The sequence below is a fragment of the Strix uralensis genome, chromosome 15, assembly GCF_047716275.1.
Source record: "Strix uralensis isolate ZFMK-TIS-50842 chromosome 15, bStrUra1, whole genome shotgun sequence".
Lineage (NCBI taxonomy): Eukaryota > Metazoa > Chordata > Aves > Strigiformes > Strigidae > Strix > Strix uralensis.
In genome coordinates this window covers 17,585,238-17,603,344 of record NC_133986.1, presented here as the reverse complement: position 1 = coordinate 17,603,344, position 18,107 = coordinate 17,585,238, and the positions used below count along the sequence as shown (strand labels likewise).

The 18,107-nt window shown below is 51.5% G+C and overlaps 2 protein-coding genes across 2 annotated transcripts in view; one reads left to right on the top strand and one right to left on the bottom strand.

Moving 5' to 3' along the window:
* The window catches only part of SLC67A1 (solute carrier family 67 member 1), a 62,338-nt gene extending 60,312 nt beyond the window's left edge, over nucleotides 1–2,026 (top strand). Inside the window, exon 11 of the mRNA XM_074884540.1 lies at nucleotides 1,734–2,026. Within this exon, the coding sequence (XP_074740641.1) occupies nucleotides 1,734–1,921 (188 nt within the window). The 3' untranslated portion in view covers nucleotides 1,922–2,026. The remainder of the gene's footprint in view (nucleotides 1–1,733) is intronic.
* A 1,469-nt stretch (nucleotides 2,027–3,495) lies between these two features.
* Nucleotides 3,496–4,932, bottom strand: PHLDA2 (pleckstrin homology like domain family A member 2). Its single transcript, XM_074884663.1, has 2 exons — nucleotides 4,450–4,932; nucleotides 3,496–3,930 (listed from the first exon to the last, which is right to left on the bottom strand). Exon 1 carries the CDS (start codon nucleotides 4,872–4,874, stop codon nucleotides 4,476–4,478), a length of 399 nt encoding a protein of 132 aa, XP_074740764.1. The 5' UTR covers nucleotides 4,875–4,932; the 3' UTR covers nucleotides 3,496–3,930; nucleotides 4,450–4,475.
* Between the last annotated feature and the right edge of the window lie 13,175 nt (nucleotides 4,933–18,107).

Genomic DNA, 18,107 nt, shown 5'->3' with positions numbered 1-18,107 from the left:
CGCTGCAGAGCTGAGATTTACAGTGTCCCAAAGCTCGAGGGCGTCTGACACGAGGGATCTAATTTAAGCCCATTAAACAGAAATTATCTTTCTCAGCAACGTGTTGGAGAAGTGCAGAGGGAGAGCCCAGCCTTTTAAGAGGATGGATTTCTGCTCTGGAAAAAAAAAAAAAAAAGGAAAGGAAAAAAAGTGCCTCCTCAATCATAAGAGCCAGTTTGGCAATTTTATGTAGTAATTAGTTTAATTCAAATACCTAGAGGGGAAAAAATAATTGCAAAACCTGCCCAGAAAGTTTGGTGGTTGTGGGATGGTTCCCATTGGCAAAGGGTCAAGGCGAGGTCCCACCCATCACCTTTGTGTTCCCATGCGCGGGAGGAGCACTCAGCAGCGCTTCCCGGGAGATTTCCCTCTCCACACGGCTACGCCCTCGGCTTGGGCTCATTGCACAAGTATTTTAAGCATGCTGATAAAAGCCCAGCAGTCGCTGGCCGGCATTGCGCTAACACCTGGCTGCCTCTTCTCTCTCAGAGCCACGGATCATTTCCCCATGGTTACCCACGTTAAATATCGCACTGGGCTCCACATCTTCTTCCATGCAAGACAGCATCCTCCTCATCCTTCCCAGATGCTGCTGGCCTTGTGCCGTGACAATGCCTCAACACATGTCTTGGTGGAAAATTGATACCAACAGCCCAAATAATCATACTGATGTTTAAAAAAAAATGACTGCAAATATAATTTTAGAGCAGGGCAGAAGTTTCTTGCATACGCTGCCAGCTTGCCCTTCCTCCCAGTGTTGGGGGCTAATGATTTTCTGGCCAGCCAGGTATTTTTTCTCCCCTGACTGTGATAGCCATCCTGCAACTGCAAGGCAAAGAGCACGCAGGGTGTGTGGGGGACAGCTTTGCATCCCATGGGACATCCTGGCTGTCCGTCTGTGTGTGGAAGAAACCTGCCTTTGCCAAACTGGAGGTGCTTCCCCGTCCGCCGGGTTCCTGTTAATGATGCAAATGGGAGAGCTGCTGGAGGGGCAACCGGCCCAGCCGGGAGAAGGACTCGCATTTCCATCCAAATTGAAATATCCGTTCTTTTTGCAAGGGAGGTGGGGGAGTATCTCAAGGGGGGTTCAGTCTTTATCTATGGTTTTATTTATTTATTCTTAAAGACCTAGTTAGACCTAAGCCTCTTGCTACTGCTAAACCCTCGAGAGCTGTTCCTCTGTCCCACACAAGCAAATAAACAGCAATAGCAGCAGCTTGGGTGAAATAGAGGCCTCTTGGGTAATTATGATACTGGAAGAAGCTGTGTGATTTGCTTAGAAGTCTCAAACACAAGCCTAGAAATTACCTCTCTGTCCTAACCCTCTGCAGTAGTTACCAGCTCTGCTAGATGCGATGTCGAGAAGCAGCTTCTGGGGCCAAAGGCATCCTTGGGCTCTGGTGAAGGCAGCAGTGAGCACTGACTTGCCTTTCGGGCAGTGATACGGTCGTCTGGACCACTCAGTAAAGAGCTGAGCTGGCTCGTGGTGGAAACTAGTCCCAGTGCCTCCAGGAGTCCTTAGCCTTAACAAACCCTAACTGGACCTCTATAAATTAATGCAAGAGATTATTTGAAGTGATTTGCTACTACCGCAGGGGAACACCATCAGGGACGAAGGAGTTCCCGCATGCTCTTCTCTGCTTTTCTCTCCCAAGACTTGCTCTCACCCTGCGCGTCTCTGCTGTCTCTCCTAGGTACCATGCTCGGGATTTGCGCCTCGGTGCAACCCTTGACCCGGACGGTGGGCCCAACCATCGGTGGAGTTTTATACAAACAATTTGGAGTCTCCTCCTTTGGTTATCTACAGCTGGTTGTCAATATAGGTTTGTTTGTTTACCTCTTAAAGAACAAAATCCCACTGAGAGAGGTGAAAAGCCAATAATTCAGTTGCAAGAAAGGAACCCCCTTACTTTTTCCAATGAAATAAAGATGTTCTTGAGTTTTATTTTTGATTCCATAAACCTGGAATAAAACCATTTGAACAATACCTTGCATTTCACCAACATTTGCCTCTAAGGACAGCTCAGTTTGCAAAGGCCTTGGAGCTGTGCTGGAGCAGCTGGCAGCCGCGGGACCCCGGGAACTATCAGGTTCCCCCCTGCAGTGGTGGCTGTCATTGCAGGCAATAGCTCCAGATCCTCAGCTGTTGTCAGTCAGCATTCCTGTCTGGATTCACCGAAACTAAGGGGATTAGGAGACAGTGCCTCTGCTCTGGTTTAGCCTGTTATTTCACCTCCTCTGCAATGGTACCAAGGAAAATCAGGATAAAACACATCTGCTTTTGAGTGTCATTTTACTGCATTAAATGCACCCCTGGCGTTCTTGTGCTAGAGGGGGATGGAGGCCAAAGGCTTTCACTGTGGCCAAAGGTTTGCTACATCCACAGCTCAAACACGTGCAATCCTACCTCTGCACGAGCCCGGCGGGCGGCAGCGCAGCTGCCAGCAGCATGCAAGGAGGATGCAAAGCCCCAGCGTAGCACGCTGCAGTGCCAGAGTCTCCCTGCTGCTTCCAGAAACAGGGACCAACCCTCCTGGCAGTTTTTTTTTTTTTTCCCCTGTTCTGAGTCGCTCTTGCTCTTACTACAGGCTGCTTGTAATTACATACTTTGCAGCTTCCTCTAGTACAAAGTCTCCCGCAAGAATTGCACTGGTATTAGGAGGGGGAAGTTACCTGATTGAAATTACCAAGTTTGCAGAATTAGTAGCGAGTACTTTGCCTGATAAGCTCGTAGTCCTGACTGCCAGAGCCAAGTCATGTGTTGCAGCATTGCTCTCGAGGAAGCCCAGGTTAGTTAGTGGGTTAGTTAGAGCCTCACAAGATAAAACTTTAGTACTTTTATCCAAAAATTTTTTTCTCCAAAAATTTTTTTCTCCAAGCTTCTTGGTCTGGGTGCTACGGCAAAAAAAGACTGTCTCTGTTCTTCCCAGTTAGCCTGTAGAAATTTAACTCGCTCTAGAGACTGCAGAGGTGGAGGAAGAGGAGAGAGCAAGTTCAGCTTGCTTTGCTGCAAAGCTGAGGAATCCCATGGAACATCAGCACTGCGTTATTCCGATATCAAAAATCCAGTTTTCTGCCTTAGCACAGCACTAACCTCCAGGGGCTGGGGAGAGAACGTTGGGGCATAGCAAACAGCAACATTTTACTGTTGCAGGGAGCTCTTGCACCTTCTGTAGCCACCATTCCTCGATTAGATGGGAAAGCGCTTCAAAAGGAGCACTTATCCAAACTGTGGTAGGCTTTCCTATTTCCACCACTGACCAGAATTGGACCTCAACACACTTTCCCTCCCCGGTCAGGAGACAAGGTCAAACACAAATGGGTTATCTGGGCTTTCTCCACCTCCCGCTGGCCAGTCCAGGGCACCAAAAAGCTGAGCTTACCCACTCTTGTTAAGCCACTAAACCACTGCCTGCTCCACAAACATGCACCAACAAAAGTTACTGCAGCCCAGAGTATAGTAATAAAAAGTGAACATTTCAAGTAATTTATTTGGAATGGACATATTAATGCAAAAGCAATATTAAGACCAGTAACTGCTGAAAGACATTCATCAAAATAAATACAAATATAGATACTACAAATAATTTAAATTGTGTTTAACACCACCAGTCAGTGTTGAATCTTCCTTGCCTCTCATAAATAGAAGATAATCGTTCGCAAAGCTGCGCCACTCAAAACACGTGGACACTTTGCTAGAAGTCCTTTACGAAAGTCTTTGGTTTTTCTTTAAATGCATCTCAGGCAAAGCTCAGGGCTCTTTGCTCAGCAGCCTCAACGGGCTTGGAGAAAACCAAGCTGTTCCAGCTCTCTTCTTTGCTTTCCTTCATTGGTACCCTGTCCCATTTCAGTCCAAGACACTTGATCTGGTTTATCATCCAGTGGTAAGCTCTAAAGGCAGCAAGAGAAAGCAGGTTAGTTAAGTGAACAGGACAGCAGGGCATGAAAAAAAGGGGGGACTTTCAAGGGAGAGTAAGTGTTCAGCATTTATTTTTGCAGATATCATGTTTTTAGCAAATTCTGTAAAGAAAGCACTGCCAAATGCTATTTCTTACTCACGCCCTCCCCCCAGCCGTACGTCTCAGCCCCCTGCATAAACCCAGCTCCCACCAGAAATTCCCAGCGACTCACTGGCAAAGGGGGAGCCCCAGAACTCCTGCGCCGAAGCGGCGGGGCAGCACGCCCCGGTTTCGGGGTGCGGCCACAGGCACCTTGTCGGGCCGGAGAGGCGGCAGCCGGGGGGGGGGGGGGTCCCCCCGGCAAAAGAAGGGGGCGAGCGGTGCGAGGGGGAGCCCCCATCGCCCACCCGATTTCCCGAAGCTGGCGGGGGGTGGAATAATAATAAAAAAAACCCTCTTAAGAAACGGAAAGCCCGGGCAGGAGCGCGCTGGGGGCCGCGGAGGGGCTCACCGGGGGCCGGGGCGGGCGGCGGCGGCTCAGGGCGCCCGGGCCAGCCGCCGCTCCTGGGCGCCCGCCGCCTGCTCCATCTCCTGCCGGCTCTTGAAGTCCTGGATGGCCCGCTTGTTCTGGAAGTCGATGAGGGCCATGGTGATGGAGGCGTTCCAGCAGCTCTGGTCCGGGCACCGAAAGTCAATCTCCTTGCGGTCCTTGGTGACGATGGTGAAGTAGATGTACTTGCCCGTGCGCTCCACGCAGTCCACCTTGAGGATGGAGCCGAAGCCCAGCTCCTTGCCCTTGGCCCGCTTGTGCCCGTCGGGGAAGAGGCTGAGGCTGTCCTTGGTCAGCACCACCAGCTTCTTCTTCCACAGCTGGAAAAGGCTGTCGCTCCGCTTCTCCAGCTCGCCCTCGCGGATCACCTCGGCTTGCATCTTCATCCTCCCTCCCCGGCGGCGGCGGCTCCGCTGCGGCTCCGGCTCCGGCTGCGGCCCCGGCTCCGGCTCAGGCGGCGATGACCGAGCCTCGCCGCGACGGGAACAATTTATTGCAATGAATCAGCGCCGGGCGCCTTCCGGTGCCTCCCCCGGGGAGCCCGGCCCGCCGCCCCCTCGCCGCCCCGCCTCCCGCCCGCCCCCCCGGGCCGCACTCCCCGCCCGCCGCCGCCCGTCGGCGCTGGGCTGCGGGGCGAGGGGTCCCCCGGGAGCAGAGGAGGGGTGCTGGATGCTGCCCCGCCTCGGCGGGTGGGATGGGGGTGAGGAGGCGGGTGCCTCCCCGCGGGACCCCAGCTCTGCTGCCGCCGTGAGGGGACCGCAATTCTGCCCCCGCTCCGTGTGTTTCCTCTGCCCAGCAAGGATAGCCCCTGCCGGTGAGGAGGGGGCCACTGTGGCCCGACGCACCCCAATCTTGCCCCTCTGAGCACTCCCTGCCGCTTCTCAGGTCCACACTGGGGTACACGATGCTCCCCAAACCGTGGTCCTGTGGTCCTGGACCCCGGCATCTCTGCCACATTGGGTCTGCCCTGGCACCGTCTCCACCTGGCACAGAGAGGTGCGAGCCCAGCCTGTGGTGGGCCACTGCCATCTCCCATGGGCATCTGGTTTGAGCCCCAGCCCCAGGTCACCCCAAGCCCTGGCCCTGGCCAAGCCCACCAGCTTCATCTGAGGCCCCACATCCCACCACCTCTGCATCTTCACCATCAGCCCTTCCTGCATCCTTCCCTCGGGGCACCTCACCTCTCCACCTTTGCATTAACCCCGCTCCCCCTTATCTTTTTTGTTGTCCTCTGCAATCACTGGATTTATCCCATTTTCTTCCCCCCAGCCCACTCTCAACTCTCAGGGAAGGCACCAGTTTGTTATAGTCTGGCCAGTGCCCAGCGCCATGGGGAAATCAGTACAGGCTGTGGCGGTTGGAGGTGATATTTAAGAAGCATGTGCAAGCCTGCAATCCCTTCCTCTTGTACACCATTCATTTTGTCACCCTTTTACGATAGTTGACACAAGGCTGATCCAGCTTCCTAGCCGTTGCCTCAGTGCTGCAGCCAAGGGCAGGGCTGCGCTTAATGAACTCATTCACGCTGTTTCTAAAGCAGTATTTGCTCAGCTACATACTTTGTGCGGCATCACCCTTTGGACTTTGAGCTCTGTTTCCCCTCCATCATCTTTCTTGAGTGACCGACACCTCTGTAGGTGTTTGCAAGCCAAACCCCAGAGGTGAGCTTACAAAGCAAGGCCTGGCCCCTTTGAAGAGCTTGGCGGCGTTCCCAGGGACTTCAGCAGGGTCAGGAGCCTTTTCCTAGGAACAAATCAGAGCTACAGCCAAACCCGTTTCCGCTACAAATCACTCATCGGCTGGAGTATACGGCCGCGCTTTGATAATTCACGGCAGCGTGCACATCTGTGGGGAGGGCCAGAACAAAGGTGGGGTCTGTGCGATGCTCTCGGGGTTGATGAATGAGTTGGGAATGGTCTGGCTGAGCTTCTCGGGGTGGGCTGGGCTGGTGACCGCTCTGGGAAGACCACGCTGGCCATCACTGCTTGTGGGGTGGGGGAGCGGCCACAGACCGTACATGTAGCTGTGTCCTGGCATGTGAAGAAAGCTGACACTGTATCTCACTTTTTAGCATGATGAGGGGAACAGCCCAGACTGCCTTGCAATTAAGCCGCACATCTACATTTTCTGGACAAATGCTGGTCTGCTCTGTAAAACGAGTTCCTGCCCAAAAGGCCCCATAAGAATAAGGGAGCTGAAGTCAGCCAGGAGCAGAGCTGAATCTTAAGCAGAAATCATTATGATATTTTTAATTGGGCTCCATAATACAACAGGGAATGGTCTTTGTGCACAGGAAATGGGACACCACTTCAAAAAGAGCAAAAAAACAAGGCGGCAAGTCAGGAGCATACAAGGAACATCTGGAGGAAGGCTCCCGGTGTGGAAAGGCTGCAGGACTTGGCATGTTTGAGCACACCTTGCTTCAAAAGGTCCAGTAAAAAAAACCTAACTCACTTTTAAATGAAACTCACATCTGTGGATGCGGGGTCAGCAGTCCGCTTTGGTCTCTGTCTTTCCTCTTTTGCTTTCATCTGAGTGACTTTTCTTATGCATTTATCCATCATTTTGAAAAATTCAAAGCCTCCCCCACCTGTCATCACAGTCAACTTGTCTTAGCACTGGCCAAATTAGAAAACTGCTAGAAAAATAAAAGATTATTATGAAAAAAAAGTGAAAAAATTGCTCACAGTGTAGAAAAAGGTTGGTTCTTGCAGAACTGGCACTCTAGTTTCCAGTGTAGGTCCATTGTAGGAAGGCTCCACTCTTTTTGCATAGAAACATGCAAGGCTTGTTAAGTGGGTAACCACATAAAAGGGGAGTCCAGTGCATTAAAATACCATAATTTTAGGTCTCTGGCATTGTGGCCATGCAAAAATTCCATAAAGTAAGTTTTAAAGCCTATTTACCTTCACTGAGACAGAAAGCAAAGGTGACTCTAACTGAAGCCAGAGTGGGCAGCAAAGTCGAATCATCTCCAATGGGAACACATCTCGGGAAAGAACAGGGACCTTCAAGGAGCTCAGAGCAATCTGACCTGGGAAATGTGGCAATTGCTTACAAGTAAGCAGCACAGCCCTAACCGTAGTGCATGCCGTGGTAGCTGTTATAAGTATATAGCACTAAATTTTCTTGGAAAAAGAAAAAACATGTATATTGCCTTAATTTTTAAATAATGAGGGTTAATAACCAAGGTGAGGAGCTGAGAGCAGGGTGCTAACTTCATCTCCAGTGTGCTTGGGGAGAGGGGTAAGAGATGTGATGTAGGCCTGCACCGTTCCCTGGCACCGAAGCTTGGGACAAGCATGGGACAAGTGTCACAGGGCGGTTTGAGTACATGTAGGTAGTGGGTGGCTTTGATAATTAAGGGCCATAATCCAGCTTTAGCTATTAGGAGCTCTGGGTGATTGAAATTCAGGTGATTGCTGCTGTCTCTGTCTAAGCTGGGGCTGGTGGCTGGGAGAAACCTGTCCCTGCCTTTAGTTTGGGTTTAGTTTGGTTTAGTTGCGTTACCAGCAAGAACAAGAGAAGAGATTTTTTTTTCTTGCAATCCACTGTGTCACCACACTTGTGCCTCAGAAGTGTGTGAGCTCCCAAACACAGCTACCGTGGCTGCCATTAAAATAGATCATCAAGCACCAGCCCTTTGTTACCCCTCAAATACAAGAAATCTGCAGGAATTTGAAAATTTAGGAATTTGTCACTCTTCTTAGAAAGGGGGGAATAATAACACAGTGAGGAGTGTTAACCAAGGGGCAGCTGGTGGGAAATGCACTGACATTCATTCACTGGAGCCTCATCCTACATGGTCATCTCCCTCTTCCTGCAGTCACCAGGGATGCTCCCTCTGCTTCACCCCAAAGCAAGTTCTATTCTAGTAAGGGCATTTTCAAAAGCCGACATGGCAATTTGTCATGAAAGTGTAGCTTCAGCCCTCTCCCAGGCGAAGGGAATAGCACTGGGTCGCTGGGGGGGGGATGATTGCACGTGCGTGTGTGTGTATGTTGTGTGTAGGGATATCTATGGGTGTGGGATGGGGTGGCCACACTCAGCCTCGATGGATGGGCTGGTGACTCCAGCTTCTGCAGGCTGGGTCGCTGGCTCTGCCCTGGCATGTGTCGCTTAAGTGAGTGCCTGCTCCAGAGAAGGGATTTGATCATCATTTCAGTGTGAGGCATCACATACCCTGCTGCTGGCAACATCGGGTTGCCTTAGCTACCTGAGTCATGGTAACACAGCACAGCAGCCACGAAGGCGCTGCCAGGAAAGGCCCATGGTCTGAGGTCAAGGCTGAGGATGGGTAGGGCTCATACCAAGGACAAATGTAAAAAAAAAGGGGGGGTGGCAATTTATCTCCTCTGCAGCTCTCCCCACGTGCCCATTGGTGGGACCTGCTAGCTTTCCTGTGGGGTTTAGCAATGCATTCAGCCTGCCGAGGTCTTTGGCTGGCCCCGACATCTCATCTCTCTCCCAGGAGATGTGGAAGTTCGTGCTGCAGCTATCAGCCTTGCAGGGCACCAGTGTTCCTGCTGTCATCGTGTTTTTATTCTGGTTGTCACTCTGTAATCCCAGAGACATGCATCTCCTCTCCGAGGGGTCTGTCCTTGGAGAAGGCCCTCTAATTCCAGTGGCGTTACGCCAGCATCTCAGCAGCAGATGAAAGTGGAGACTCAAGGCCATATAACTTCTTTTATTATAATGATTTAAACTTTACATCTGTAGGGAAAAAAGATGGTTTATAGGATTAACATTATAATTCTGCCATCTGAAGTCAATCAGTAACAGAGAAACATATGCTTGTGCACTGTAAATTGTTGCCCTCCAAATTTATATTGGGGCATAGCTGTATCCACAGGCACGTTATAGCTGGAGCTCAGTATAGTGACCACCCGGTCTCCTAGGAAACTTGTACTCAGAAAAACCCTAAATAGACATAAGTGAAGGGTGTAGCTTGCTACTGTGGAATGGTTGTGAGGAGCAGTGGGTTTTTTTCATGCTTTTCACATTTTTTTTCCATTTTTTCACATTTTCATACTCCTTAAAATTTATCTATTTTTTTAATCAGACTATTCCAGAATATCTCTGGGAAGTTTTTGGTTATAGTTCCTTATTATTCTCCTCCTCAGAAATGTCCTGGGACAAACTGGTGCCATTGGGTCCCCCCAAACCCCACGAGTCAGGTGGTGGGTGCCAGTCCCTCTGCAGACAAAACCTCCTGGAGGGACATGGACCCCATCAGGGGCAGCTGCCCAAGACAGAGACACCCTGTGAGGGGGCTCAATCTCACTTTGGGGGTGTTCAGGTCTTTCCATGAGCACAGAGGGAGCTCAAGTACTTCACTCCAAGATGGTCAAGATCAGGTGAAGAAGTTCTTCTTTTAGGGGCAGTTCACTTAGAACGGTCTCAGCCAGGGAGGTGAAGGCCACAAAGGTTGGTTGTTTAATGATTACAGCAAATGAACCACAGCAAGGCTGGAGCTTTTGGGTTAATTTAAACAAGGGCAGCAGTGGAAGCATCTTTGCTCAATCTGTGAGAATTTTTTTCATACTGTACGCAAGCCATGCATTAATCAGCAATATCACGTAACCCTGCTTGCTCAATTTACTAATATTTATCTGACTAAGACTCCTTTTTCCTAAGCAGCTTGAAATGTCTCATCCCACTGACTCAGTATGTTACCATTACATGTTGTAAACTGCTGCAGACAGTCATGGAGCCGGCGTGAGGGGCTGGGGAAAAAAAGATGTAATTTCCAGTAAGCCAGTCCTTGGTTGTGCTTTGAAGGAGACAACCAAATAAGGATGGGTATGTGCCAACTCAAACCTGCTTAGGAGGACTTCAGTCACTTCAGTTCAATACTGGGATTAAAAACTAGGGGGGCTGTTTTGCTTTGTCTCTTCTCAGCAGCCTCGTGTGTAGCATGTTCACCACTCTTGGACATTGTGTAGGTGTTTAGTTTGGTTACCAAAAAAAAAAAAAAAAAAGGAAAAAAGAGGCTTGTGTATCTGGTCTTTTCAGCTGTTGGTCATGCACCTGCTCTGGTTCCCCACCCAATACACGTATCTTTGGTCCTCTCAGTCCAATTTCAAGCCCAGTATGGCAGGATTACAACAGGTGGAAAGTTGCTGCAAGGTCTGTGTGTAGCTGGGCACGGCTTGGCTCCCAGCTGCATCAGAGGTGCCCAGATACATCCTCATGTGGGCAAGGAGGGTGTTGACCCCATAGGCTGGGTTTGGTCCAGGACTGCCACCTACATGCTGGCAGACGTGGATATAGCCTGTTCTCACAGTTGTCTTCACAAAGTGGTTTGCTGAGCATCATGGGGGGATCCACAAATACCTTGAGACTTATGTCAGCGGGGAAGAGAGAGGCTGCCGTGGGACCCATGGTGACTCAGTCCTTCCCCTTCAATAAAGACTTCTGCCGAGAGCATGGGAAGACCAGCAGCTTGCCAAGAGCTGCCCTGAACTGTGCGGTTATTTACTGGCCCCTTTGAACAACGTCAACATTTTTTGATGTCTAATGAGCTCAAGGGATGGTTTAGGCTACAGCTCACGGTTTTAAAATGACGGGACAATCCCCCTCTGAAGCGTCCAATTTCCCAATCCAAGTCTGTTGGTATAAATATTTGGGATATCTTTATTTTGCAGCAGCGGTAATAAATGTCTGAGACCTCAGCTCGACTGACGCTGATGTGCTCTTTGCATTGAAGTCCCGGGTGATTACCATTCAGCCTGACGTTGCCTGTCTGCTACCAGTCAGCCTCTTCTTATGCTGGTGTGTTACAGCAGTAACATTTACCAGAGATTATGAAGGGTCAGGCCTTGTAGTAACATGCGGACACCACAAGCCGAACTGAAGGTCACTGCTCTGGATAACCTGCCCTTTCAAAATCTGCAGAGATCAGTAAAGTGGCTTTTAACCATCTTTTTCTCATTTTTATCTATGTGCAGAGACTCTGGCAGGTCCAGTGCTGACAAGTGTGTCCGAGCGGGATGTCCCGTGTCACATCGGAGCGCATCACTGGTCTGCGGTGCCAGGCGTCGACATGGCCCATGGCCCGGCATCCCGGCCCCAGCTGTCCTGCTGGCAGGTGATTGAGCTCCCTGCTTGGCACATCCTCTTGGCCCTGCTTTCTGCTTTTCACCTTTTCTTTTTTTTTTTAGCTAACAGTACGTAAACTTTAAGAGTAAACACTGAAAGGCGTTGCAGGACTGCCTAACCACAACATCAGCAAACTTGAGGGAGTTCGGGGGGAAGATGAGGTCATGGTACTGTCCAGATTGGGATGTTTCCTGTCTCCAGGCGGGCTGGCGAGCCATCACAAACAAAACCCTCCAGTGCATCTTTCCCAGCAATGGCCAGGGCTGGGCTGTGGGGAGGAGCTGGAGGGGGAAGAGCATCCTTTCCCTCCCTGGCTGATGGTGTGCACAGCAGGACAGGCGGTAGCATGGATATTGTGTTTCACATTGACCTTTGGCCACCAAATTTTCTTTCTGAAGCCTTGCATTGTGGCAGGTGTGAATGGAAGGAGCTTTTAGCACCGGCTGTCCTCTCCCAAGGCTTTCTGCCTCCTTGCCAATGTTCTCGCTGCTGTGGCCTTTACCTGCTACCATTACCCTGCTGCTCCCCCCTGAACCCGCACCCACGGCCAGCTCTCCGCCACTGTAGCCAGTGGGAGCTGAGGGTGCTGCGTTGCCTTGTTGGCAGTGCCCGGGAAGGCTGGAGAGAAATGGGTGTCTGATATGGTAGATTAAAAAACCCAAAATGCTCTCCATGTATCAGATTCAGGTGCTTCAATGAAATCCAAAAACCATGGGAGAGAACAAAAATCCTAAAACTATGGGATAAAAAGAAGAAGGGGAATCACAATGTGGACTTTTCCAGTTTTGATTGACTTTCCCAAATCTAACCTGCCACTGATTTATTTCCCCACTCCAACCACCAAATAAAAGGGTATGGGGTGAGTTCAACAGCCCTGAGCCGTAGAATTTGCTGTGTATAGACTTCAGGTACCACTCAATTTGTAACTGTCCTTTGCCGTTTGGGTCGTACAGCAGGGATAGTGGCAGCCCACTTGCTCCACAGTGCCCAAGTTAATATTTGCTGATGGGGCTAACATGTAAAAGCCAAACTTTCTTTTTTCCTGTCGGTTACTCAGCCTGTTTCATGTTCGAACACCCAGCCCCACCTTGGCAAATATTTGCAATAAGTAGCTGAGGGCATGTCCCAGCCTTGGGTCCTGGGGCTGAGCCCAGCTGTCCCGCTGTAAGTGGGGCTGGGCTGAGGGCTGGGGCTGGGGCAAGCAGGGAGCAGCAGCGATGCCGTGGTTCTCCTCCTGACGGTCCCCATGCCGCCTGGCTGAACCAGGAGGTGGGAAAGGGAAATCCGAAGTAATGAAAAGCTGAGGATTTGATTTTTTTGGTGGCAGGGAGAAATGGATTGCAAACGCTGACTCTTTTGGAGATAGGCATGAGCCTGGTGGCCCAGTGGTCCAGTGGCCTGGTGGCCCGGTGGCCCAGGGGTAGCCTATGTCAGTGCTGCTGGAGGCACCAGTGACTGCAGCCTTTACGAGTGGAAAAAAAGATGAAGTGAGAAAGTTTGTGATAAAGCAGGGAGGCAGTTAAAGAGAGGAAATGAGGACGCTTGGCATGTAACCTTGGCCCGGCTCTGCTGCCTGGGGACAAGCCAAAAATTAATTTCCCTAGAGCCAGGGCAGTCAGTGCCCAGGTTAAAGTCCCTGTGCAATGAGTGGGGGGGAAGCAGCTATGGCATGCACAGGGAATATGAGGGGACAGAGAGGTATTGCTCTGCCAAGGGCATCCCGCTGCTTTACTGGAGGCAGCTTTGTCCCCCTTTCCCAGGGTTATCCTCAGGAGTCTGGTGCCCACACTTTGCCCTCCGTGTGCCCTCCATCAGCTCAGTGGGGCTCCAGCCCAGCAGCTGGTACAGCTGTAGGGGGAAAAGTTATTTTCATTGAGCAGAAAACACAGGAACTCTCCTAATGCTGTGTCACAGCTTAGAACACAGAAACCCCCTTACTGTGGTGTAATCGCTGAGTGCTCGCTGGGCCAAATGTCATAAAAGCTTAGCTATTAACCCCACATTACTGGTGTCCTTTAGGGGTCCCTTCTGTGAGCAAAACCAGGTAGCACTGACACTCATATTTACCACCCCAGGATGGGTTTATCTGAGCTTTTCTGGAGGTGTTGTAGCCAGAGGGGTTGCTACAGCAGGGATAAAATGCTTTGAATTCCTTGTTTCCTCAATCTATTTATTGACTATTGGACATTTCAAATATTGAGTCCTGCTGGCCAGCTGGCCTTCGGAGCCAGGAAATAACGTCCAAACGGAGCAAAATGAGTTAAATGCCTTGGCAGGCAGCCAGGATGACTAAGTCATTCTTCCAGCCTTACTGGAAGGAGTCAAAGTCACAGAGCTGGACACATTTCCCATAATTGGAAAGCCTTGGCCAGAAGCCCCCATGCAGAGCTGCAGCAAAAGCTGTGGTGGGCTACGATCGGCTGGTGGGGCCACAGGCAGGGCTGCTCCAGAAGGGAGATGCATGTCTGTGAGTGCATGCTTTGCAAAAAAGAAACCAATGAAGAGAAATAGGAAATCATGCATTTGGCCAAAATAGTGGCAAACAAGGCTGGAGTTTCCAACACAGACACTGCCAGACCTGTTTCATTGCCAACGTCTTTCTAACAGCCTCTTCGGGCTTGCACAGGCACCTCTCCATCCTTAGCTTTTCTTATGAGACCCCAAAGTGTGAAGCTATGTGAGAGCAGGAGGAGAAATGTTTGGTTTCAGTGAGCCCATCTCCCTTCTTCCTTCTCCTCCTGTGGCCACGGAGAACGGATGTGGCAGCGCCCGTTGTTTGCCCGGCCATTCCCAGGATCACTCATTCCCTTCCCTTCTGGACGGGACTTATCTCCAGCCACTCCAGCAATGTGTGACAACAGCCAAGCACCCTGCGAGGAGCCATACGGGTGCTTCACCACCCACGGCTCCTTTAACTGCCCCATTGGCGCCGCTCGGCTCGCAGCACCACCAAAAACCATCATCATCATTGGACGCTGCTGGGAAACGGGCAATGGAATAAGAAAATCCGGCGGTTGCCCCTGGCATCCCCTGGGCGGAGGTCTCCTCGGCGCTGGGATTTTTGGCTCCAGCTGCCCTCTGAGCACATTTCTTTGCAGCATGCCCAGCCCGCAGCCCAGCCTCTCCCTGACTGATAAGGGAAGGAGCTTGACCTTTATCTTTGGTGAGTCACGGCTGCTCCTGCTTCACTTGTATGTCAAGGGCTGGTTGTCTCCTCCATGGGAAAGCTCCTAAGTGTTGACCAGGGGCAGGAGAAGCACAACCACACCTGCACCCAGAAATCCCCTTTAGCCACAGTCATTCAATCGCTTATCACCCTGCGGTGTCTCTCTCACTGCTCTGCTGCTCCTCTCACGGCACAAAGCGAGGCTATAACGGTAGTGTCATGGGAAAGTGTGCTTCACCCTTGCTCAGAACTGAATGGCAATTGTGTTGGCACAGTTAATTGAAAATAAAAATGCTCTCTTATTTATGCTACAGGCCATCACCAGCTGACCAGGGTCTTGGATGGCTGAAGTCATCACATCTTTCCCAACCCCCGAAACACTCATCCCCACACTGCCCCCAGTTCAGGAATGGAGACACCCAGACACACCACCCAGCTGTGTGGCGCTGGGGACTTGGGGTGTTTTCCAGCAGAGGGAAGGGAGGTCCCCACATCAGGGTGAGATGCTCAGGAGCACCAAGGCCCTGCGGGAGATGTGGGGTGTTGTGTTGCCACGGAAGAGAAACACCTCCAGGTGCAGCGTGTACCCGGTGAGTCACCACCCCGCGCTGCCACCACGATAGGCAGCAGGGGGTGATTTTGTATTTCACCCAGGGTTTCTTACAGCCATGTCTTCTCCTGAAGGCTCTTTATTTCTGTACATGCACACCTTGCATATGTGCAGAGACCAGCACTGTGCACAGGGGGTGCCACGGCAGGAGCCTGGGACCCCCTTGCCTACCCTTGGCTACACCAGCATGCTGGTCACAGGTGGCCAGTCCACAAATAAGGATGAGGATGAGGATGAGGATGAGGATGAGGATGAGGATGAATCTGACGATGAGGATGAGGATGAGGATGAGGATGAGGATGAGGATGAGGATGAGGATGAGAATGAGGATGAGGATGAAGAGGGGGTTGCCCCAAGGGAAGGATGGCTGCTCAGTGCCTCTGACACACAGCACCCTGTTCCCCAGCCTGAAATGCAGGAGGGTGGTTTTATTTTCATCCACCACACACAGTTGCTTCAAGTTATCTTGAACTGTAAGTGATTTCTCATCCAACAGCAATGAGGGGAGAAGAGGAAAAAAGGGCCTTAAACCTCATGAGAAAGCTGGGAACTGGAATGGGGACACAGCTGTCCCCGCGGGAACAGGACTGCATTTCTCTGGGAGATCAACAGGTTGTGGGTCACCACAAAAAGGTCCTCCGTGCAAAGCCAGGCTGTGATCAGTGATTGCTGTGGATGTCAAGGCCAATGCACTTTTGTCGAGCATCTGGGACCCTGGGACAAAGGGAGCAGGAAGGCAGGAGGAGGTTTGTGTCTGTTAGGGGCTGGCAGAGAGCCTGGAGCAGGATCTCAGCCTCAGTCTTCAAAGGGAGGAGGCTGCTGGCTCTGCACTGGCTGATGGACCCATCCCAGCTCTCGCATGTTGCTCCCACCTGGGCATTTAAAAAAGCAGGTTTCACTTCTCTTTGGTTAAAAGCAACCTCGTTCTTCCATCTGGCGCAGGGCTGGGGCAGCCGGTCGGCAGCAGCGGGGTGACTCAGCCTGCCCACGCAGCAGCCTGCCATCCAGTCCCAGCTATATTTGCCGAGCAGGTGAATCACTCATTGCACAGAAAGACCTTGGACCTTGCCTTCTTTTCCTTTTTCTTTTTTTTTTCCCCCCACTTTTTTTTCCCCTTCTCCTCCCTGGAGCCACACTCCCTTGAGTGGCACCAGCCGGGTGGCAGCCCTGGCTCCCTGCCTGCCCGAAGCCGGTGCTCCGCGGGCAGCGATGCGTTGGGCACCCAGCCGGGCCACAGGCAGCCCAGCCAGCAGCCTGGTGGTCCTGGGGCCACCTGCCTCTGCAAGCCAAGGGCAAGCCCAGCAGCATCAGCCAGGGGTGAAGGAAACACTGGGGGCATGGTGCAGCCGTAAAGCCGCGGGGCTTTTTTCTTAATAATTTTTTTATCTCTGGCAGGAGGAAGTTGTAAAGCGATTATGTTTCATTGAAACACGAGGAGCAAGGACATCTCAGCACATGGGACCAAGTCAAGGCCAAAGCTCTGGCCTCCTGGCTGCCAGAAAGAGCAATAAAACATAGTGGCATTGTGGGACTAAGCTGGCGGTTCAGCCCCTGCAATTATCACTGTTTCCCAAGGGAGATTTCTACCATGTGCCTCTGGTTTTCCCTCCCTGGTCACGTGTTGGGACAGACGGACAAGGTGGTGTCTACAGGAAAAGCGCACATGTGGGCTGGGTGGGTTAGTCCCACCTTGGTGCTCGCGTGTGGGGTCATGAGGAGGGTGTTTCTATCAGAGGACAGTTGCCTACTGCTTGGCATTAATTAGGATAAAATAAAATAAAATAAAATAAAATAAAATAAAATAAAATAAAATAAAATAAAATAATTATTTTTTGAGCTCTTAATTGTGGCTCTGTGTTAGGTTTCAGACACCCATCTTGCCCCAGCAGCTCCTCTCCTGCCAACAACCACCCAGTACTTTATCCAGGAGGCGTTTCTGGCTGGTGCCATGTGTGGGGAGGGCTTGGTTTGGCTTTGGAGGGCTTTCTGGGTTTGGGGTTTTTTTAAGCTGTTTGCTGCCCCTTTGATGTGCTGGCTCTGACACCAAAAAAGCCGATTGCATCTTGCCTGGGGGTGCCGGGACAGGATCCGAAAGCGCTGGCAGCATGGCTGGGAGGCAGCCAGCTTCGATCTGCTCCTACCAGTCACCCCAGAGCCCCCCACTAAGCCCTGCCAGCCCAGGGGGATGACAGGCAAGCCCCCCCAAACCCTACTGTACACCATGTCCAGAGATCTCCTGTGGTGCCACTGGCATGCTCAAAGGGGGCTGGGCCCCCCCTCCCCTGCACCACCACCCCCTTTAATTAAAAATTGAAATCATGTAATTGCCTCTTCATTAAAACCAATTAAAGCCCGGCTGACAAGGGAGGAGGCGGCACATTTTGCAACTTGCCACGGAGATGAGAAAGCACACACTGCAATTATGGTGTCTGTTTGCTTTGCCTTCACCCAATGTCTTCATCAGGGCTGTCTTTGAAATCGGACCCCGGGTGAAACGGCGCTGGCGGGTTCCTCGTGCCCAGTAAACCCTGCATACTGGTTGGGCCGGGTGCTGGGAGAGGCTGCCGCACGCCTTGGTGGGAAAGGGAGGCCAGGCCACCTCCTCTTCCTCCTCATCCTCCTCCTCCTGCCCTGCACCCACAGACAGGGCCAAGTGCAGAGGAGGGATGCTGAGGGGGATGAGGGATGGAGAACAAGTCTGGGGGGGCAGCAGTCCCCAGGCCCAGCCGAGGAGTCTCCTGT